Raw genomic sequence first — 23,117 nt, forward strand, 5'->3', positions numbered from 1 at the left:
TCTGGTTAAGGACGTCACAACGACGTGCCATGAATTGCTGATATCAGCAATTGTATTTTTGATATCAGTAATTATGGATTAAATGTCACAATGGCTTGCCATATATACTCATATATTTATCAGAAACAGTAAACATGAAGTCTCATGTTAATGGATTTAATACATTGATATTATCAGTATCCATCAAATTGTAGTAATTGAGAGTTTTCTGCCTGTTCCCATGAAAAGGCAATTTTTTATCCACTATTGTTTTTATAAAAAATAATGTTAGCATAATAATAAGAACAATAATAATAACAAAAACAACAGTAGGCTTAGTTTGAAAAGGTTTAACGTGAAACAATTCCCAGTAACGAAAGACACAAAAGAACACTGAGTAACAAATACATAAATAACATAAATACACCCTCATATTAGCAAGGCAGAATAAAAGTCAATTTAAAAATAACAATTTAAATATCAATGTCAATTATTTTTAAGATACCATTTCTTTAATCTATATCAAAACACACATATTAGAGACACCAGCTGTGTTTATTAGAAAAATAACCATATGCACATATACACAAAAATATTACATTAATTTTGTTAAAGTGCAGTTGTGTATCTTTTTACCATACATTGTGTGGATACATTAGAATAAGATGCAAAGGCTATATACTACTGCATAGTTACAATTATATACTGTGTCTAAGTCACAGTTTGTTTTTTGTTCAGTGTAATATAATTACCAGAGCAATTCAGAATTTATTTAAGTATAGGAGATGTTCAGGGTGAAGGGTGAAAATAATCTGTAGTAGCCTATTGTCACAGCCGGGCAGTGGACAGGAGGTTCGGACCCAAGTGCGGAAGCACAGGGTGGAGCTGAGTCAGAGACAGGCAAGGGGTCAAAACCAGCAAACAGAGTCCAGAGGGAAATCCAGGAGACGTGGTAATTAGACAAGCAGGAAGGTCAGTACACAGGCTAACGTAGCAATGCAGGAAATCCAGGAGATAGGTAAAAAGGAAGGCAAGGGTCAAAGATGTAGGAGTCAGTGGTAAATAAACAGTGCTTGGTGATGCAACTCTCAGAGAATACAATACTTCACAAAGTGTTTGTGGAAAAATTGGGTATATAGTAGCTGGGAAGAGGGAAGCAGGTAATAGAGGCTGGGAGTGCTGGACCAATGGAGGAGAGGGTGGAAGGAGCAAGTGCACATATTGCTGAGGAATGTGAGGGTTAGAATATGGGGAAGGAAGACCTCTGGTGGCATACTGGGATGACTGCATAACACCTATTCAACTGTGCAATTAGACTAAATAGGCATATTTATGTTATCATAAAACTATTTTCCTCATAAATCTAGCATAAATATAAAACAATAATGCATTGTGTAAACATTGAAAGGAAAAGGAAAACAAAAATGTACTAAATAGCCTTAAAATTAGATAGAGATAATATTGCTTGTAAGATTTACTTAAAACAACCAAAAAGATAACAGTAGAAATAATAAATGATATCTATATTAATCTTTTAATGGTAAACTAAACTAATTAATGTGATTTTGTTTTCAGTATAATATGCAATACAGTACATTGATTTATTAATTAGCAGGTTTAAATATACTTTAAATTATGCTGCAACATGTTTATGTATAAATCCCTGAGAGTTGAATAAAAGAGCATACAGATATATTAACTACATACCCTTGTAGTAAAAATTTCCTATTACTCCAGGCGGAACAAATTTTTCAGCGCGTTGCTGTATTTCATATGTAGAATGCCTTTTAATTCTATACCTTTCTGTGATAAATAGGGCAATAATTATTATGATCAGCAAAACACAGCCCAAGATAACACCCAGCACAATGACCGCTGTTCTCCAGCCTGAATCGACATCTTCTGTTGGTTTGGTTGCTGCACAAGACAGGAGTAAGGAGGTGGTTAACAATATCAACAACACACATTATCAAACTGAGAGTTTTTGTTGCTATTTTGGCAGTATTAAGAAATAAATACTAAATTTAATGTACCCCCCCCCCAAAACAAATAACAAAAATAATGCAAACGCAACAAATAAAAAACTTAAGATACTTGATACTGGTGTGACATTTAAATACTTGTACATCAAAACTGCTCCATACTGTAGATCTCGTTTAATTTATATTTCTTATGTGGTTTGGGTAAGGTATGTGGGTATCACAGCAGATGTAACAGCCCCTGTAGTGAAGTGGATTACATTATTGTTATTCCAATACTCCCCTGAGTACATTTTCTTTATTATTAGGGTAATATCACAGTAAATATAAAAAAATGACAAAAAATATATATATTAAAATCCATGTTTACTATATGCTAACATTATTGAATACCAATGGGCAGAGAGCTGAGTGTCAGAATGGACAGCAAGCATGTTCTAACACAAGAACATTTGAGGGGAAATGTCAAATCCAGTGGAATAAAAATGTAATAAGGTAAAATATGGTTTCCTCCTTTTGATGCATTGTCTGTCCCAAAACTGAAACCAAAAATCAAACTACATTACAAAAGCTGTGAATGAGAAGTATATTTCATGAATCTCCATAAACAAGGCTGGTTCTACCTCCAAAAACACATTCATACATTTCTGTATTAAAAACAAACAAAATGTTACCATAGCAATCCCTCCCAGGAACAGCGGGGCTTAGATCTGTGAATCCTTCCAGACAAGCACAAGTATAGGAGGCCCCTTCAGTAGAACATGTGGCATTTGCTGAGCAGGAATCAGTTCCTTGTAGGCAAGCATTAGCCTCTGCAAAACACCAAGTTCAAATAATCAATACACAAACTGCACACCGTAACTCAGATTCAGTCTCCAGGACTGTTTTTTTTTCGCCTTTCAAAGACACTAAATTTACATCACCGATAATTATGCTAACCCCACATCTGTAAGAAATTAAAGATAACGTGTCTGTGTTTTATAGATCAGTTCTCTGCCGTACTCTTCTATGACCTATTATGACATGTTGTGTGATGTGCTTGGTGATGCTCCTCACAATGAAAAAGGGCTGCAGAGAATTACAGTGAGGGGGAAAAAGTATTTGATCCCCTGCTGATTTTGTACGTTTGCCCACTGACAAAGAAATGATCAGTCAAAAATTTTAATGGTAGGTGTATTTTAACAGTGAGAGACAGAATAACAACAACAAAATCCAGAAAAACGCCTTTAAAAAAAGTTATAAATTGATTTGCATGTTAATGAGTGAAATAAGTATTTGATCCCCTATCAATCAGCAAGATTTCTGGCTCCCAGGTGTGTTTTCTCTTAAAGGGAGTGCTCCTAATCTCAGCTCGTTACCTGTATAAAAGACACCTGTCCACATAAGCAATCAATCAGATTCCAAATTCTCCACCATGGCCAAGACCAAAGAGCTGTCCAAGGATGTCAGGGACAAGATTGTAGACCTACACAAGGCTGGAATGGGCTACAAGACCATCACCAAGCAGCTTGGTGAGAAGGTGACAACAGCTGGTGCGATTATTCGCAAATGGAAGAAACACAAAATAACTGACAGTCTCCCTCGGTGTGGGGCTCCATGCAAGATCTCACCTCCTGGAGTTTCAATGATCATGAGAAGGGTGAGGAATCAGCCCAGAACTACATGGGAGGATCTCGTCAATGATCTCAAGGCAGCTGGAACCATAGTCACCAAGAAAACAATTGGTAACACACTACGCCGTGAAGGACTGAAATCCTGCAGCGCCCGCAAGGTCCGCCTGCTCAAGAAAGCACATGTACAGGCCCGTCTGAAGTTTGCCAATGAACATCTGAATGATTCAGAGGAGAACTGGGTGAAAGTGTTGTGGTCAGATGAGACCAAAATAGAGCTCTTTGGCATCAACTCAACTCGCCGTGTTTGGAGGAGGAGGAATGACCCCAAGAACACCATCCCCACCGTCAAACATGGAGGTGGAAACATTATGCTTTGGGGGTGTTTTTCTGCTAAGGGGACAGGACAACTGCACCGCATCAAAGGGACGATGGACGGGGCCATGTACCGTCAAATCTTGGGTGAGAACCTCCTTCCCTCAGCCAGGGCATTGAAAATGAGTCATGGATGGGTATTCCAGCATGACAATGACCCAAAACACACAGCCATGGCAACAAAGGAGTGGCTCAAGAAGAAGCACATTAAGGTCCTGGAGTGGCCTAGCCAGTCTCCAGACCTTAATCCCATAAAAAATCTGTGGAGGGAGCTGAAGGTTCGAGTTGCCAAACGTCAGCCTCGAAACCTCAATGACTTGGAGAGGATCTGCAAAGAGGAGTGGGACAAAATCCCTCCTGAGATGTGTGCAAACCTGGTGGCCAACTACAAGAGATGACCTCTGTGATTGCCAACAAGGGTTTTGCCACCAAGTACTAAGTCGAAAGGGTCAAATACTTATTTCCCTCATTAACATGCAAATCAATGTATAACTTTTTTTAAATGCATTTTTCTGGATTTTTTTGTTGTTATTCTGTCTCTCAGTGTTAAACTACACCTACCATTAAAATTATAGACTGATCATTTCTTTGTCAGTGGGCAAACGTACAAAATCAACAGGGGATCAAATACTTTTTTCCCTCACTGTAACAGCAATGTGAAATGGAAAGTCCTCAGATTTGGACCGTGTACAAAGGAAGTCTCACCTCCAATAAATGTCCGGTTTAGGTCCACTGCAAGTGTAGAATTTTTTAGAGCATTAAGGAAACTGTTCTCAATGCTGGAAGTGTTGCTGGGGATGTCAAGGTCTGTGACTATTTCAGAGTCAACAATCACACTCCCTTGGCGAATGGCATTGATCACCACCCTCATTGCATTGGACTTGATGTACGCCTGGAATTGCGCTGGAAGGTTTTTCTCGATCTGAAACAGAAGGTGTGAGTTAAGAACAATTCTTCATGTATTCATATATGTAGATGTTGCGAGACAAATCTCTTACCTCTGACTTGAACTTTGCAGACATGCTCTGAAACTCTGGACTACTTGTGTTCTCATAAGCAGGGAGAAACACCTCTAGAATGTATACCTCTAAGTTATAGATTCGTGCAGCTTCATGCAAGAAAAGGAAAAAAAAAATTGGGTTTAAACAATGGCAGAAGAAAAACATCAGTTTAAGTCTATAGACCAAGGTAAATCATTTCCTTTCTTTGAATTCAACAGCAAAATTTGATGTTAAAAATACTGCTAATTAATTATAGAAAGTGGATGGATGGATGTCAGTTGGTCATTGTCCATGTGCAGTATTTTAATATTTCCTTAATTGATTGGGTGTCTTATCAAGATAACTTTAGAATACTTTGAATAGTTAAAGACATACTTTCTATGTGTGCTGTATAGGCAAATTCTTAGCTATGTCACTGTTGTGTGTGTGTGTGCTTCAACAATAAAAAACATGCCTGTATAAAACATATTTTGTTAAGAATTTTATTTGAGTGTAGAAAGAAATAGATATGAGACACATACCAGTAGTAATGACTTTCGAAATCACTTTTTTCTTTTCACATGAGGTCATTTCTACAGTGAGAGTATACGATACTCCAGGATACAGATCTGTAAACTGAAGTCTATTTCCATAAGTGATAATTTCATTTTGTACAGTGTTGGAAATCAGCATCACTCTGTACTGGATCTGGGCATTGAGATTAATTCCACTCCAGCTCACACTGATTAAATTGCTGGTTACTTCCTCTAGTTGGATGAAAGTAACTGCACTGCTTTCTGTAAATAAGAAGACGGAGATCATTACAAAATGAATTGCAAAAGAGTTTATCTTTGTTAGATTTTTACTTGTATGTGTTCTAATTGAATGACGATTGAACTTACTACAGTTGGTGGTTGGACCTGAGCTTTTTGCTGTGGTTGTAGCTCTGGTAGTCAATGTAGAGGTTGAGGTTGATTTAGACACAACCTGTGTAGACAAATGTAGAGTAGTTTTCTCTGTTGGGGAAGATGAAGGTGTTGAGTGACCAGTTGTGGCTGGAGGTGACATGGTGCTTGTTACAGAGGAAGTTGTAGCTGTTGTGGTGGATTGTATCGAGGTTGAGGGTGATGACATTCCTGCTGTCATTGGCTGGCTGGTTTCTGATGTTTGAGGTGTTGGTCCAGTTGTTGTGGTGGCAGGATGTGTGGAAGATTCCCTTATTGTTGAACCCAGAGATGTTGAAGATGGTGCTGTGGTTGGTGATGTTGTGCCTCCAGGTGTGGTGACTGTGGAGGCAGTGGAAGATGAAGAACATTTTTATACTACACTTCTCTTAAATAACAATATGTATGTACTATATGGAAACATTATTTTATAGCATTGGGTGGAGAGCTGAGAGTGAGAATGAGCAGCGAGCCTTTTCTAACAGTAATACTTTAGGAGAAGTGACAGTGGAATATAAATTGATGAAGGGTGAGCATGGTTTACTTCCTTCAATGCATTGTTTGTCCCAAAAGGAAACCCTTCATCAGAATATATTTCAATAGTATACAAGAGTAATACACTAGACAAATATTTATTAAATATTCATAAACAATCTGGTTCTTCCCCCAAATTAACATTCATATACATGTATATAGTTTGGTTAATTTTCAATTACCATAGCAATCCCTCCCAGGAACAGCGGGGCTTAGATCTGTGAATCCTTCCAGACAAGCACAAGTATAGGAGGCCCCTTCAGTAGAACATGTGGCATTTGCTGAGCAGGAATCAGTTCCTTGTAGGCAAGCATTAGCCTCTGCAAAACACCAAGTTCAAATAATCAATACACAAACTGCACACCGTAACACAGATTCAGTCTCCAGGACACTTTCTTTTCCATTCCAAACATACCAAATTAACTTCACAGATAATTATGCTAACCCCACCTCTATAAGAACCTAAAGATAACGTGTCTGTGTTTTATGGATTAGTTCTCTGCCGTACTCTTCTATGACCTATTATGACATGTTGTGTGATGTGCTTGGTGATGCTCCTCACAATGAAAAAAGGGCTGCAGAGAATTAACAGCACTGTGAAATGGAAAGTCCTCAGATTTGGACCGTGTACAAAGGAAGTCTTACCTCCAATATATGTCCGGTTTAGGTCCACTGCAAGTGTAGAATTTTTTAGAGCATTAAGGAAACTGTTCTCAATGCTGGAAGTGTTGCTGGGGATGTCAAGCTCTGTGACTATTTCAGAGTCAACAATCACACTCCCTTGGCGAATGGCATTGATCACCACCCTCATTGCATTGGACTTGATGTACGCCTGGAATTGCGCTGGAAGGTTTTTCTCGATCTGAAACAGAACGTGTGTGTGAAGAACAATTCTTCATGTATTCATATATGTAGATGTTGCGAGACAAATCTCTTACCTCTGACTTGAACTTTGCAGACATGCTCTGAAACTCTGGACTACTTGTGTTCTCATAAGCAGGGAGAAACACCTCTTGAATGTATACCTCTAAGTTATAGATTCGTGCAGCTTCATGCAAGAAAAGGAGAAAAAATGTTTTGGGTTTAAAAAATGCCAGAAGAAAAACATCAGTTTAAGTCTATAGACCAAGGTAAATCATTTCCTTTCTTTGAATTCAACAGCAAAATTTGATGTTATAAATACTGCTAATTAATTATAGAAAGTGGATGGATGGATGTCAATTGGTCATTGTCCATGTGCAGTATTTTAATATTTCCTTAATTGATTGGGTGTCTTATCAAGATAACTTTAGAATACTTTGAATAGTTAAAGACATACTTTCTATGTGTGCTGTATAGGCAAATTCTTAGCTATGTCACTGTTGTGTGTGTGTGTGCTTCAACAATAAAAAACATGCCTGTATAAAACATATTTTGTTAAGAATTTAATTTGAGTGTAGAAAGAAATAGATATGAGACACATACCAGTAGTAATGACTTTCGAAATCACTTTTTTCTTTTCACATGAGGCCATTTCTACAGTGAGAGTATACGATACTCCAGGATACAGATCTGTAAACTGAAGTCTATTTCCATAAGTGATAGTTTCATTTTGTACAGTGTTGGAAATCAGCATCACTCTGTACTGGATCTGGGCATTGAGATTAATTCCACTCCAGCTCACACTGATTAAATTGCTGGTTACTTCCTCTAGTTGGATGAAAGTAACTGCACTGTTTTCTGAAAATAAGAAGACGGAGATCATTACAAAATGAATTGCAAAAGAGTTTATCTTTGTTAGATTTTTACTTGTATGTGTTCTAATTGAATGACGATTGAACTTACTACAGTTGGTGGTTGGACCTGAGCTTTTTGCTGTGGTTGTAGCTCTGGTAGTCAATGTAGAGGTTGAGGCTGATGTAGACACAACCTGTGTAGACAAATGTAGAGTAGTTTTCTCCGTTGGGGAAGATGAAGGTGTTGAGTGACCAGTTGTGGCTGGAGGTGACATGGTGCTTGTTACAGAGGAAGTTGTATCTGTTGTGGTGGATTGTATCGAGGCTGAGGGTGATGGCATTCCTGCTGTCATTGGCTGGCTGGTTTCTGATGTTTGAGGTGTTGGTCCAGTTGTTGTGGTGGCAGGATGTGTGGAAGATTCCACTGTTATTGAACTCAGAGATGTTGAAGATGGTGCTGTGGTTTTTGATGTTGTGCTTTCAGGTGCTGTGACTGTGGAGGCAGTGGAAGATGACAAACTTTCTGTTGCAACATGAGAAGAAGTTATGGTCAATCCAGGGGTACTTCCACTCCTGGTCACTGTTGCTGTACTTATTATGTTTGGCATTGTGGAAGACATAGTTGTGATTGGAGCAGTGGTTGTTGAGTAACCTACAGTTGTGGTAGAACTGCCAATGGTCACTGTTGTTCTAGAAATATTTGAATCAGTGATGGTGGGTGTTAATGATGTTACACTTTGCGTTTGGGAAGATGAAGGTGTTGAGTGACCAGTTGTGGCTGGAGGTGACATGGTGCTTGTTACAGTGGAAGCTGTATCTGTTGTGGTGGATTGTATCGAGACTGAGGGTGATGGCATTCCTGCTGTCATTGGCTGGCTGGTTTCTGATGTTTGAGGTGTTGGTCCAGTTGTTGTGGTGGCAGGATGTGTGGAAGATTCCCTTATTGTTGAATTCAGAGATGTTGAAGATGGTGCTGTGGTTGGTGATGTTGTGCCTCCAGGTGTGGTGACTGTGGAGGCAGTGGAAGATGAAGAAAATTTTTATACTACAATTCTCTTAAATAACAATATGTATGTACTATATGGAAACATTATTTTATAGCATTGGGTGGAGAGCTGAGAGTGAGAATGAGCAGCGAGCCTTTTCTAACAGTAATACTTTAGGAGAAGTGACAGTGGAATATAAATTGATGAAGGCTGAACATGGTTTACTCCCTTCAATGCATTGTATGGGGGAAAAATATATATTCTAGTCTTTCTTTGTATTTTGTGTGCCATGAATCTGACGTTTGTGTTAGTAACTTTAATGGCCTGCATTCTTCTCTTAATTTTTCTATCACTGCTTTCTTCTGTTATCAGCAACTCACATTCCTTTCTTGCAACGTATTATCTGCAAATTAACTTCCAATGCAATTGGCAATGTAGAGGTTAATGATTATTATTCATGAGTAATTATTATAATGTTGATGAGATGGGAAGGCTTAGTTTAGAATACCAATGAAATCACTGCTAGTTATTAGAAATGACCATTCAGACACTGTTTGTAAAATGTCAAACCCCTTGAGGGTATGTCCCAGAGGGGATATTAAAGCCTTGTATTACCTCAAAAATATTGAAGAACAGTGTTATGCTAGCCTAAAATCTTTTGAGTTGTATGTCTGCTGTTCTTCCCGTGAACGTAGTACATTCTGATTAGAACTCCTTACTCCAAATACTCTCTTCCACCACAATCGTTTGTCCCAAAAATAAACCCTTAATCAGAATATATTTCAGCAGTTTACAAAAGTACTACATTAGACAAATATTTATTAAATATTCATAAACAATCTGGTTCTTCCCCCAAAATCACATTCATATACATGTTTATAGTTTGGTTAATTTTCAATTACCATAGCAATCCCTCCCAGGAACAGCGGGGCTTAGATCTGTGAATCCTTCCAGACAAGCACAAGTATAGGAGGCCCCTTCAGTAGAACATGTGGCATTTGCTGAGCAGGAATCAGTTCCTTGTAGGCAAGCATTAGCCTCTGCAAAACACCAAGTTCAAATAATCAATACACAAACTGCACACCGTAACTCAGATTCAGTCTCCAGGACTGTTTTTTTTCCCCTTTTCAAAGACACTAAATTTACATCACAGATAAGTATGCTAACCCCACCTCTGTAAGAAACTAAAGATAACGTGTCTGTGTTTTATAGATCAGTTTTCTGCCGTACTCTTCTATGACCTATTATGACATGTTGTGTGACGTGCTTGGTGACGATCCTCACAATGAAGGAAAGGGCTGCAGAGAATTAACAGCACTGAAATTAAATGTCCTCAGATTTGGACTGTGTTCAAGGCAAGACTTACCTACAATATGTGTCCGTTTTAGATCCACTGCAAGAGTAGATTTTTGTAGAGCATTAAGGAAACTTTTTTGAATGCTAGAAGTGTTGCTGGGGACGTCAAGGGCTGTGACTATGTCAAAGACAACAATCACACTCCCTTTGCGAATAGCATTGATCACCAGCCTCATTGTTTTGGACTTAATGTACGCCTGGAATTCCTTTGGAAGGTTTTTTTCGATCTGCAAGAGAAGTGTGTGCAGGGGGTGTTTAATAACATATCTTAATTGATTCATATATTAAGATTTTGCAAGACAAATCTCTTACCTCCTTCCTGAACTTTGCAGACATGCTCTTAAACTCTGGACGACATGTATTCTCATAAGAGGGCAAAAACAGCTCTTGAATGTATGCCTCTGCATTATAGACTCGTGCAGCTTTACAGAAGAAAAAGAAAAGTGGTTTTTGGTTTACAAAATGGCAATGAAAATTAACAGATTTTACTCTATATAACATATAACAGGAAATAGTAGCTGGTATTTAATTTGGTGTATCTGCTACATTGAGGGATGTTAAAGTTATTCGAATGGCGATTAAAAAAACTAAATATAAAATGTGAACTATTTAGTTAACACATATTGCTTTTGGTTAAAAATACATTCGAACATATTTTAATGTGAATATTCATAGATCGTTACTGATTGCTGCATGGGAATCTTCTAGAAAATGGCGACTAATGTGTTTATAGTGTTCCCTTCTTGTTCAGAGACACAGTCCAGTACTACCGGCAGACCATCTAACCACTTAAGGTACTTGCAAATTGACATTGTCAATGTAGAAATTGCCAGTCAATTAAACCCTGTTAACAATTTCCTACTTTCCTCCCCACAATGTATTCAAAGGGTGGGATCGCTTTGCTAGGAAGAAGTATAATTGGCAATTGAATCAAATCTGCCAATAGCACCAAAATAGTTTCCCCACTAATACTTGATGTTACATGATAACAATTCAGATCATTTATTACCTTTTGATTCACCAGCAAAATTAGATATTAAACATAATAGGACCATTGGTTCATCGTGACCATGGATGAAGTGGTTATAGAAAATGGAAAGATGGATGTCATTTGGTCATTCTACAAGTTTAATATTCAACATTTTCCTTAACTGATCCGGTGCCTTATGAAGATATCATTACATTAATTTGAATAGTTACAAAGTAAAATGTATATGTGTACTGTGAAGGCAAATTATTAGCAATGTGGGTAATGGGCATAACTTTTATTTCTTTGTCCTCAGTGATAATACAAAACATGCCTTTATGAAGAAGAGATATATATTTGAGATACATACCAGTAGTAATCATTTTTGAAATCACTTTTTTCTGTTTGCATGAGGTCATTTCCACAGTGAGAGTATACTTCACTCCGGGATACAGATGTGAAAATGTATGTCTTTTTTCATAAGTGTTAATTTCATTTACTCCGGGATACAGATGTGAAAAAGTATGTCTTTTTTCACAAGAGGTTATATCATTTTGTACAGTGTTGGAAATCAGCATCACTCTGTACTGGATCTGGGCATTGAGATTAAGTCCACTCCAGCTCACACTGATTGAATTGCTGGTTACTTCCTCTAGTTTGATGAAAGTAACTGCACTGCTTTCTGTAAATAAGAAACAGAACATAGAAAGATTCATTGCAAGCATTGTATTTTTCTTCATTATAACCATTTATATGTTACAATTAAATGACGATTGAACTTACTACAGTTGGTGGTTGGACCTGAGCTTTTTGCTGTGGTTGTAGCTCTGGTAGTCAATGTAGAGGTTGAGGCTGATGTAGACACAACCTGTGTAGACAAATGTAGAGTAGTTTTCTCCGTTGGGGAAGATGAAGGTGTTGAGTGACCAGTTGTGGCTGGAGGTGACATGGTGCTTGTTACAGAGGAAGTTGTATCTGTTGTGGTGGATTGTATCGAGGCTGAGGGTGATGGCATTCCTGCTGTCATTGGCTGGCTGGTTTCTGATGTTTGAGGTGTTGGTCCAGTTGTTGTGGTGGCAGGATGTGTGGAAGATTCCCTTATTGTTGAATTCAAAGATGTTGAAGATGGTGCTGTGGATGGTGATGTTGTGCCTCCAGGTGTGGTGACTGTGGAGGCAGTGGAAGATGAAGAACATTTTTATACTACAATTCTCTTAATTAACAATATGTATGTACTATATGGAAACATTATTTTATAGCATTGGGTGGAGAGCTGAGAGTGAGAATGAGCAGCGAGCCTTTTCTAACAGTAATACTTTAGGAGAAGTGACAGTGGAATATAAATTGATGAAGGCTGAACATGGTTTACTCCCTTCAATGCATTGTTTGTCCCAAAAGGATTAGACAAATATTCCCAAAATATTTGTAAACAATCTGGTTCTTCCCCCAAAATCACATTCATATACATGTATATAGTTTGGTTAATTTTCAAATACCAAAGCAATCCCTCCCAGGAACAGCGGGGCTTAGATCTGTGAATCCTTCCAGACAAGCACAAGTATAGGAGGCCCCTTCAGTAGAACATGTGGCATTTGCTGAGCAGGATTCAGTTCCTTGTAGGCAAGCATTAGCCTCTGCAAAACACCAAGTTCAAATAATCAATACACAAACTGCACACCGTAACTCAGATTCAGTCTCCAGGACACTTTCTTTTCCATTCCAAACATACCAAATTAACTTCACAGATAATTATGTGAAACACACCTCTGTAAGAAACTAAGGATTACTTGTCTGTGTTTTATAGATCAGTTCTCTGCCGTACTCTTCTATGACCTATTATGACATGTTGTGTGATGTGCTTGGTGATGCTCCTCACAATGAAAAAAGGGCTGCAGAGAATTAACAGCACTGTGAAATGGAAAGTCCTCAGATTTGGACCGTGTACAAAGGAAGTCTTACCTCCAATATATGTCCGGTTTAGGTCCACTGCAAGTGTAGAATTTTTTAGAGCATTAAGGAAACTGTTCTCAATGCTGGAAGTGTTGCTGGGGATGTCAAGCTCTGTGACTATTTCAGAGTCAACAATCACACTCCCTTGGCGAATGGCATTGATCACCACCCTCATTGCATTGGACTTGATGTACGCCTGGAATTGCGCTGGAAGGTTTTTCTCGATCTGAAACAGAAGGTGTGAGTTAAGAACAATTCTTCATGTATTCATATATGTAGATGTTGCGAGACAAATCTCTTACCTCTGACTTGAACTTTGCAGACATGCTCTGAAACTCTGGACTACTTGTGTTCTCATAAGCAGGGAGAAACACCTCTTGAATGTATACTGCTAAGTTATAGATTCGTGCAGCTTCATGCAAGAAAAGGAGAAAAAAAATTTGGGTTTAAAAAATGCCAGTAGAAAAACATCAGTTTAAGTCTATAGACCAAGGTAAATCATTTCCTTTCTTTGAATTCAACAGCAAAATTTGATGTTAAAAATAATGTTATCCTGTACTAGATGAGATGGATATAGAAAGTGGATGGATGGATGTCAATTAGTCATTCTCCTAGTTTAGTATTTTAGTATTTCTTTATTTGCTCAATGCCTTATGAGCATGTCGTTTGATTCATTAGAATAGTTACAGAAATACTTTATATGTGTACTGTCCGGGCAAGTTCTTATCAATGCAGATACTGGGCATCACTTTTATGTAACTCTGATCTTTTTGCCTGCTATAACAATACAAAAAATGCCTGTATGAACTATCTTTATTAAGAATTTACTTTCAGCGTACACAAAAGTAGGTAGGCTATATATTTGAAATACATACCAGTAGTAATGACTTTTGAGATGTCTTTCCTGTCTTCACAAGAGGTTATTTCTACAGTGAGAGTATACGATACTCCAGGATACAGATCTGTAAATTGAAGTCTATTTCCATAAGTGATAGTTTCATTTTGTACAGTGTTGGAAATCAGCATTACTCTATACTGGATCTGGGCATTGAGATTAAGTCCACTCCAGCTCACACTGATTGAATTGCTGGTTACATCCTCTAGTTGGATGAAAGTAACAGCACTGCTTTCTGTAAATAAGACCAAAGAGAACATATAAGACATGAATTGCAACAACTGTATTTTTGTTTATTATTTCCATTTATAAATTTAACTTACTACAAATGGTGATAGAACCAGAGGTAGTCAATGTAGAGGATGAGGCTGATGTAGACGCAACCTCTGTAGACAATTGTAGAGTTGTTGTCTCAGTTTGGGAAGATGAAGATGTTGAGTGACCAGTTGTGGCAGGAGGTGACATGGTGCTTGTTACAGTGGAAGCTGTAGCTGTTGTGCTGGATTCTAGCATGGCTGAGGTTGATGACATTTCCGTTGTCATTGGCTGGCTGCTTACTGATGTTTCAGGTGTTCCAGTTGTGGTGGTGGCAGGTTGTGTGGAAGACTCATTTGTAGGTGAACTCTGAGATGTTGAAGATGGTGCAGAAGTTTGCAATGTTGTGCCTTCAGGTGCTGTGACTGTGGAGGTAGTGGAAGATGACAAACTTTCAGTTGCAACATGAGAAGAAGTTATGGTGATTCCAGGTGTACTTTCACTTCTGGTCCCTGTTGCTGTACTTATTATGTTTGGCATTGTAGAAGACATAGTTGTGATTGGAGCAGTGGTTGTTGAGTAACCTACAGTTGTGGTAGGACTGCCAATGGTCACTGTTGTTCTAGAAATATTTGAATCAGTGATAGTGGGTGTTAATGATGTTACACTTTGTGTTTGGGAAGATGAAGGTGTTGAGTGACCAGTTGTGGCTGGAAGTGACATGGTGCTTGTTACAGAGGAAGCTGTAGCTGTTGTGGTGGATTGTATCGAGGCTGAGGGTGATGGCATTCCTGCTGTCATTGGCTGGCTGGTTTCTGATATTTGTGGTGTTGGTCCAGTTGTTGTGGTGGCAGGTTGTGTGGAAGATTCCCTTATTGTTGAACTCAGAGATGTTGAAGATGGTGCTGTGGTTGGTGATGTAGTGCCTCCAGATGTGGTGATTGTGAAGGCAGTGGAGGATGAAGGTCCATCTGTTGCAGGTTGAGTAGGAGTACTAGTTAATCCATTTGTAGTTCCACTTGCTGTAGGTTCTGTTTCTGCACTTGGTGTGGTCCACACAGTAGAAGACATAGTTGTGATTGGAGCAGTGGTTGTTGAGGAACCTCCTGTTGTGCCAGGACTGCTAATGGTTTCTGTTGTTTTAGTAATAGTTGAATCAGTGATGGTGGGTGTTAATGATGTTACACTTTGTGTTTGGGAAGATGAAGGTGTTGAGTGACCAGTTGTGGCTGGAGGTGACATGGTGCTTGTTACAGAGAAAGTTGTAGCTGTTGTGGTGGATTGTATCGAGACTGAGGGTGATGGCATTCCTGCTGTCATTGGCTGGCTGGTTTCTGATGTTTGAGGTGTTGGTCCAGTTGTTGTGGTGGCAGGATGTGTGGAAGATTCCCTTATTGTTGAACTCAGAGATGTTGAAGATGGTGCTGTGGATGGTGATGTTGTGCCTCCAGGTGTGGTGACTATGGAAGCAGTGGAAGATGAAGAACATTTTTATACTACAATTCTCTTAAATAACAATATGTATGTACTATATGGAAACATTATTTTATAGCATTGGGTGGAGAGCTGAGAGTGAGAATGAGCAGCAAGCCTTTTCTAACAGTAATACTTTAGGAGAAGTGACAGTGGAATATAAATTGATGAAGGCTGAACATTGTTTACTCCCTTCAATGCATTGTTTGTCCCAAAAGGATTAGACAAATATTCCTGAAATATTTGTAAACAATCTGGTTCTTCGCCCAAAATCACATTCATATACATGTTTATAGTTTTGCTTATTTTCAATTACCAAAGCAATCCCTCCCAGGAACAGCGGGGCTTAGATCTGTGAATCCTTCCAGACAAGCACAAGTATAGGAGGCCCCTTCAGTAGAACATGTGGCATTTGCTGAGCAGGAATCAGTTCCTTGTAGGCAAGCATTAGCCTCTGCAAAACACCAAGTTCAAATAATCAATACACAAACTGCACACCGTAACTCAGATTCAGTCTCCAGGACACTTTCTTTTCCATTCCAAACATACCAAATTAACTTCACAGATAATTATGCTAACCCCACATCTGTAAGAAACTAAAGATAACGTGTCTGTGTTTTATAGATCAGTTCTCTGCCGAACTCTTCTATGACCTATTATGACATGTTGTGTGATGTGCTTGGTGATGCTCCTCACAATGAAAAAAGGGCTGCAGAGAATTAACAGCACTGTGAAATGGAAAGTCCTCAGATTTGGACCGTGTACAAAGGAAGTGTTACCTCCAATATATGTCCGGTTTAGGTCCACTGCAAGTGTAGAATTTTTTAGAGCATTAAGGAAACTGTTCTCAATGCTGGAAGTGTTGCTGGGGATGTCAAGGTCTGTGACTATTTCAGAGTCAACAATCACACTCCCTTGGCGAATGGCATTGATCACCACCCTCATTGAATTGGACTTGATGTACGCCTGGAATTGCGCTGGAAGGTTTTTCTCGATCTGAAACAGAACGTGTGTGTTAAGAACAATTCTTCATGTATTCATATATGTAGATGTTGCGAGACAAATCTCTTACCTCTGACTTGAACTTTGCAGACATGCTCTGAAACTCTGGACTACTTGTGTTCTCATAAGCAGGGAGAAACAGCTCTTGAATGTATACCTCTAAGTTATAGATTCGTGCAGCTTCATGCAAGAAAAAGGAAAAATGTTTTGGGTTTAAAAAATGGCAGAAGAAAAACATCAGTTTAAGTCTATAGAACAATGCATATCACTTCTTCCTTTGAATTCAACAGCAAAATTAGATGTAACAAATAATGTTAATATGTTCAGCACAATCCTGTACTAGATGAGATGGATATAGAAAGTGGATGGATGGATGTCAATTAGTCATTCTCCTAGTTTAGTATTTTAGTATTTCTTTATTTGCTCAATGCCTTATGAGCATGTCGTTTGATTCATTAGAATAGTTACAGAAATACTTTATATGTGTACTGTCCGGGCAAGTTCTTATCAATGCAGATACTGGGCATCACTTTTATGTAACTCTGATCTTTTTGCCTGCTATAACAATACAAAAAATGCCTGTATGAACTATCTTTATTAAGAATTTACTTTCAGCGTACACAAAAGTAGGTAGGCTATATATTTGAAATACATACCAGTAGTAATGACTTTTGAGATGTCTTTCCTGTCTTCACAAGAGGTTATTTCTACAGTGAGAGTATACGATACTCCAGGATACAGATCTGTAAATTGAAGTCTATTTCCATAAGTGATAGTTTCATTTTGTACAGTGTTGGAAATCAGCATCACTCTATACTGGATCTGGGCATTGAGATTAAGTCCACTCCAGCTCACACTGATTGAATTGCTGGTTACATCCTCTAGTTGGATGAAAGTAACTGCACTGCTTTCTGTAAATAAGACCAAAGAGAACATATAAGACATGAATTGCAACAACTGTATTTTTTTTTATTATTTCCATTTATAAATTTAACTTACTACAAATGGTGATAGAACCAGAGGTAGTCAATGTAGAGGATGAGGCTGATGTAGACGCAACCTCTGTAGACAATTGTAGAGTTGTTGTCTCAGTTGGAGAAGATGAAGATGTTGAGTGACCAGTTGTGGCTGGAGGTGACATGGTGCTTGTTACAGTGGAAGCTGTAGCTGTTGTGGTGGATTGTATCGAGACTGAGGGTGATGGCATTCCTGCTGTCATTGGCTGGCTGGTTTCTGATGTTTGAGGTGTTGGTCCAGTTGTGGTGGTGGCAGGTTGTGTGGAGGACTCATGTGTAGGTGAACTCTGAGATGTTGAAGATGGTGCAGAAGTTTGCAATGTTGTGCCTTCAGGTGCTGTGACTGTGGAGGCAGTGGAAGATGACAAACTTTCAGTTGCAACATGAGAAGAAGTTATGGTGATTCCAGGTGTACTTTCACTTCTGGTCCCTGTTGCTGTACTTATTATGTTTGGCATTGTAGAAGACATAGTTGTGATTGGAGCAGTGGTTGTTGAGTAACCTACAGTTGTGGTAGGACTGCCAATGGTCACTGTTGTTCTAGAAATATTTGAATCAGTGATGGTGGGTGTTAATGATGTTACACTTTGTGTTTGGGAAGATGAAGGTGTTGAGTGACCAGTTGTGGCTGGAGGTGACATGGTGCTTGTTACAGAGGAAGCTGTAGCTGTTGTGGTGGATTGTATCGAGACTGAGGGTGATGGCATTCCTGCTGTCATTGGCTGGCTGGTTTCTGATGTTTGAGGTGTTGGTCCAGTTGTTGTGGTGGCAGGATGTGTGGAAGATTCCCTTATTGTTGAACTCAGAGATGTTGAAGATGGTGCTGTGGTTGGTGATGTTGTGCCTCCAGGTGTGGTGACTGTGGAGGCAGTGGAAGATGAAGAACATTTTAATACTTCAATTCTCTTAAATAACAATATGTATGTACTATATGGAAACATTATTTTATAGCAATGGGTGGAGAGCTGAGAGTGAGAATGAGCAGCGAGCCTTTTCTAACAGTAATACTGTAGGAGAAGTGACAGTGGAATATAAATTGATGAAGGCTGAACATGGTTTACTCCCTTCAATGCATTGTATGGGGGAAAAATATATATTCTAGTCTTTCTTTGTATTTTGTGTGCCATGAATCTGACGTTTGTGTTAGTAACTTTAATGGCCTGCATTCTTCTCTTAACTTTTCTATCACTCCTTTCTTCTGTTATCAGCAACTCACATTCCTTTCCTGCAACGTATTATCTGCAAATTAACTTCCAATGCAATTGGCAATGTAGAGGTTAATGATTATTATTCATGAGTAATTATTATAATGTTGATGAGATGGGAAGGCTTAGTTTAGAATACCAATGAAATCACTGCTAGTTATTAGAAATGACCATTCAGACACTGTTTGTAAAATGTCAAACCCCTTGAGGGTATGTCCCAGAGGGGATATTAAAGCCTTGTATTACCTCAAAAATATTGAAGAACAGTGTTATGCTAGCCTAAAATCTTTTGAGTTGTATGTCTGCTGTTCTTCCCGTGAACGTAGTACATTCTGATTAGAACTCCTTACTCCAAATACTCTCTTCCACCACAATCGTTTGTCCCAAAAATAAACCCTTAATCAGAATATATTTCAGCAGTTTACAAAAGTACTACATTAGACAAATATTTATTAAATATTCATAAACAATCTGGTTCTTCCCCCAAAATCACATTCATATACATGTTTATAGTTTGGTTAATTTTCAATTACCATAGCAATCCCTCCCAGGAACAGCGGGGCTTAGATCTGTGAATCCTTCCAGACAAGCACAAGTATAGGAGGCCCCTTCAGTAGAACATGTGGCATTTGCTGAGCAGGAATCAGTTCCTTGTAGGCAAGCATTAGCCTCTGCAAAACACCAAGTTCAAATAATCAATACACAAACTGCACACCGTAACTCAGATTCAGTCTCCAGGACTGTTTTTTTTCCCCTTTTCAAAGACACTAAATTTACATCACAGATAAGTATGCTAACCCCACCTCTGTAAGAAACTAAAGATAACGTGTCTGTGTTTTATAGATCAGTTTTCTGCCGTACTCTTCTATGACCTATTATGACATGTTGTGTGACGTGCTTGGTGACGATCCTCACAATGAAGGAAAGGGCTGCAGAGAATTAACAGCACTGAAATTAAATGTCCTCAGATTTGGACTGTGTTCAAGGCAAGACTTACCTACAATATGTGTCCGTTTTAGATCCACTGCAAGAGTAGATTTTTGTAGAGCATTAAGGAAACTTTTTTGAATGCTAGAAGTGTTGCTGGGGACGTCAAGGGCTGTGACTATGTCAAAGACAACAATCACACTCCCTTTGCGAATAGCATTGATCACCAGCCTCATTGTTTTGGACTTAATGTACGCCTGGAATTCCTTTGGAAGGTTTTTTTCGATCTGCAAGAGAAGTGTGTGCAGGGGGTGTTTAATAACATATCTTCATTGATTCATATATTAAGATTTTGCAAGACAAATCTCTTACCTCCTTCCTGAACTTTGCAGACATGCTCTTAAACTCTGGACGACATGTATTCTCATAAGAGGGCAAAAACAGCTCTTGAATGTATGCCTCTGCATTATAGACTCGTGCAGCTTTAAAGAAGAAAAAGAAAAGTGGTTTTTGGTTTACAAAATGGCAATGAAAATTAACAGATTTTACTCTATATAACATATAACAGGAAATAGTAGCTGGTATTTAATTTGGTGTATCTGCTACATTGAGGGATGTTAAAGTTATTCGAATGGCGATTAAAAAAACTAAATATAAAATGTGAACTATTTAGTTAACACATATTGCTTTTGGTTAAAAATACATTCGAACATATTTTAATGTGAATATTCATAGATCGTTACTGATTGCTGCATGGGAATCTTCTAGAAAATGGCGACTAATGTGTTTATAGTGTTCCCTTCTTGTTCAGAGACACAGTCCAGCACTACCGGCAGACCATCTAACCACTTAAGGTACTTGCAAATTGACATTGTCAATGTAGAAATTGCCAGTCAATTAAACCCTGTTAACAATTTCCTACTTTCCTCCCCACAATGTATTCAAAGGGTGGGATCGCTTTGCTAGGAAGAAGTATAATTGGCAATTGAATCAAATCTGCCAATAGCACCAAAATAGTTTCCCCACTAATACTTGATGTTACATGATAACAATTCAGATCATTTATTACCTTTTGATTCACCAGCAAAATTAGATATTAAACATAATAGGACCATTGGTTCATCGTGACCATGGATGAAGTGGTTATAGAAAATGGAAAGATGGATGTCATTTGGTCATTCTACAAGTTTAATATTCAACATTTTCCTTAACTGATCCGGTGCCTTATGAAGATATCATTACATTAATTTGAATAGTTACAAAGTAAAATGTATATGTGTACTGTGAAGGCAAATTATTAGCAATGTGGGTAATGGGCATAACTTTTATTTCTTTGTCCTCAGTGATAATACAAAACATGCCTTTATGAAGAAGAGATATATATTTGAGATACATACCAGTAGTAATCATTTTTGAAATCACTTTTTTCTGTTTGCATGAGGTCATTTCCACAGTGAGAGTATACTTCACTCCGGGATACAGATGTGAAAATGTATGTCTTTTTTCATAAGTGTTAATTTCATTTACTCCGGGATACAGATGTGAAAAAGTATGTCTTTTTTCACAAGAGGTTATATCATTTTGTACAGTGTTGGAAATCAGCATCACTCTGTACTGGATCTGGGCATTGAGATTAAGTCCACTCCAGCTCACACTGATTGAATTGCTGGTTACTTCCTCTAGTTTGATGAAAGTAACTGCACTGCTTTCTGTAAATAAGAAACAGAACATAGAAAGATTCATTGCAAGCATTGTATTTTTCTTCATTATAACCATTTATATGTTACAATTAAATGACGATTGAACTTACTACAGTTGGTGGTTGGACCTGAGCTTTTTGCTGTGGTTGTAGCTCTGGTAGTCAATGTAGAAGTTGAGGCTGATGTAGACACAACCTGTGTAGACAAATGTAGAGTAGTTTTCTCCGTTGGGGAAGATGAAGGTGTTGAGTGACCAGTTGTGGCTGGAGGTGACATGGTGCTTGTTACAGAGGAAGTTGTATCTGTTGTGGTGGATTGTATCGAGACTGAGGGTGATGGCATTCCTGCTGTCATTGGCTGGCTGGTTTCTGATGTTTGAGGTGTTGGTCCAGTTGTTGTGGTGGCAGGATGTGTGGAAGATTCCCTTATTGTTGAACCCAGAGATGTTGAAGATGGTGCTGTGGTTGGTGATGTTGTGCCTCCAGGTGTGGTGACTGTGGAGGCAGTGGAAGATGAAGAACATTTTTATACTACAATTCTCTTAATTAACAATATGTATGTACTATATGGAAACATTATTTTATAGCATTGGGTGGAGAGCTGAGAGTGAGAATGAGCAGCGAGCCTTTTCTAACAGTAATACTTTAGGAGAAGTGACAGTGGAATATAAATTGATGAAGGCTGAACATGGTTTACTCCCTTCAATGCATTGTTTGTCCCAAAAGGATTAGACAAATATTCCCAAAATATTTGTAAACAATCTGGTTCTTCCCCCAAAAATCACATTCATATACATGTATATAGTTTGGTTAATTTTCAAATACCAAAGCAATCCCTCCCAGGAACAGCGGGGCTTAGATCTGTGAATCCTTCCAGACAAGCACAAGTATAGGAGGCCCCTTCAGTAGAACATGTGGCATTTGCTGAGCAGGATTCAGTTCCTTGTAGGCAAGCATTAGCCTCTGCAAAACACCAAGTTCAAATAATCAATACACAAACTGCACACCGTAACTCAGATTCAGTCTCCAGGACACTTTCTTTTCCATTCCAAACATACCAAATTAACTTCACAGATAATTATGTGAAACACACCTCTGTAAGAAACTAAGGATTACTTGTCTGTGTTTTATAGATCAGTTCTCTGCCGTACTCTTCTATGACCTATTATGACATGTTGTGTGATGTGCTTGGTGATGCTCCTCACAATGAAAAAAGGGCTGCAGAGAATTAACAGCACTGTGAAATGGAAAGTCCTCAGATTTGGACCGT

At 38.5% G+C, this 23,117-nt stretch overlaps 1 protein-coding gene across 1 annotated transcript in view; it reads right to left on the reverse strand.

The window, feature by feature from the left end:
* Window positions 1–314: 314 nt before the first annotated feature.
* LOC136746780 (mucin-17) overlaps window positions 315–23,117 on the reverse strand; it is a 50,054-nt gene continuing 27,251 nt past the window's right edge. The window contains exons 21-52 of the mRNA XM_066699538.1: window positions 22,673–22,810; window positions 21,959–22,342; window positions 21,546–21,857; window positions 20,521–20,630; window positions 20,219–20,435; window positions 19,755–19,892; window positions 18,000–18,875; window positions 17,657–17,911; window positions 17,071–17,180; window positions 16,778–16,994; window positions 16,315–16,452; window positions 14,594–15,985; window positions 14,251–14,505; window positions 13,678–13,787; window positions 13,385–13,601; window positions 12,922–13,059; window positions 12,209–12,592; window positions 11,796–12,107; window positions 10,771–10,880; window positions 10,469–10,685; window positions 10,005–10,142; window positions 8,226–9,125; window positions 7,866–8,120; window positions 7,340–7,449; window positions 7,047–7,263; window positions 6,584–6,721; window positions 5,826–6,209; window positions 5,466–5,720; window positions 4,942–5,051; window positions 4,649–4,865; window positions 2,633–2,770; window positions 315–1,896 (exon numbers count right to left, since the gene is read on the reverse strand). Coding sequence (XP_066555635.1) covers window positions 1,679–1,896; window positions 2,633–2,770; window positions 4,649–4,865; window positions 4,942–5,051; window positions 5,466–5,720; window positions 5,826–6,209; window positions 6,584–6,721; window positions 7,047–7,263; window positions 7,340–7,449; window positions 7,866–8,120; window positions 8,226–9,125; window positions 10,005–10,142; window positions 10,469–10,685; window positions 10,771–10,880; window positions 11,796–12,107; window positions 12,209–12,592; window positions 12,922–13,059; window positions 13,385–13,601; window positions 13,678–13,787; window positions 14,251–14,505; window positions 14,594–15,985; window positions 16,315–16,452; window positions 16,778–16,994; window positions 17,071–17,180; window positions 17,657–17,911; window positions 18,000–18,875; window positions 19,755–19,892; window positions 20,219–20,435; window positions 20,521–20,630; window positions 21,546–21,857; window positions 21,959–22,342; window positions 22,673–22,810 — 9,110 coding nt within the window. The 3' untranslated portion in view covers window positions 315–1,678. The remainder of the gene's footprint in view (window positions 1,897–2,632; window positions 2,771–4,648; window positions 4,866–4,941; window positions 5,052–5,465; window positions 5,721–5,825; window positions 6,210–6,583; window positions 6,722–7,046; window positions 7,264–7,339; window positions 7,450–7,865; window positions 8,121–8,225; window positions 9,126–10,004; window positions 10,143–10,468; window positions 10,686–10,770; window positions 10,881–11,795; window positions 12,108–12,208; window positions 12,593–12,921; window positions 13,060–13,384; window positions 13,602–13,677; window positions 13,788–14,250; window positions 14,506–14,593; window positions 15,986–16,314; window positions 16,453–16,777; window positions 16,995–17,070; window positions 17,181–17,656; window positions 17,912–17,999; window positions 18,876–19,754; window positions 19,893–20,218; window positions 20,436–20,520; window positions 20,631–21,545; window positions 21,858–21,958; window positions 22,343–22,672; window positions 22,811–23,117) is intronic.

Source organism: Amia ocellicauda, chromosome 3, assembly GCF_036373705.1.
Source record: "Amia ocellicauda isolate fAmiCal2 chromosome 3, fAmiCal2.hap1, whole genome shotgun sequence".
Classification (NCBI taxonomy): Eukaryota; Metazoa; Chordata; class Actinopteri; order Amiiformes; family Amiidae; genus Amia; species Amia ocellicauda.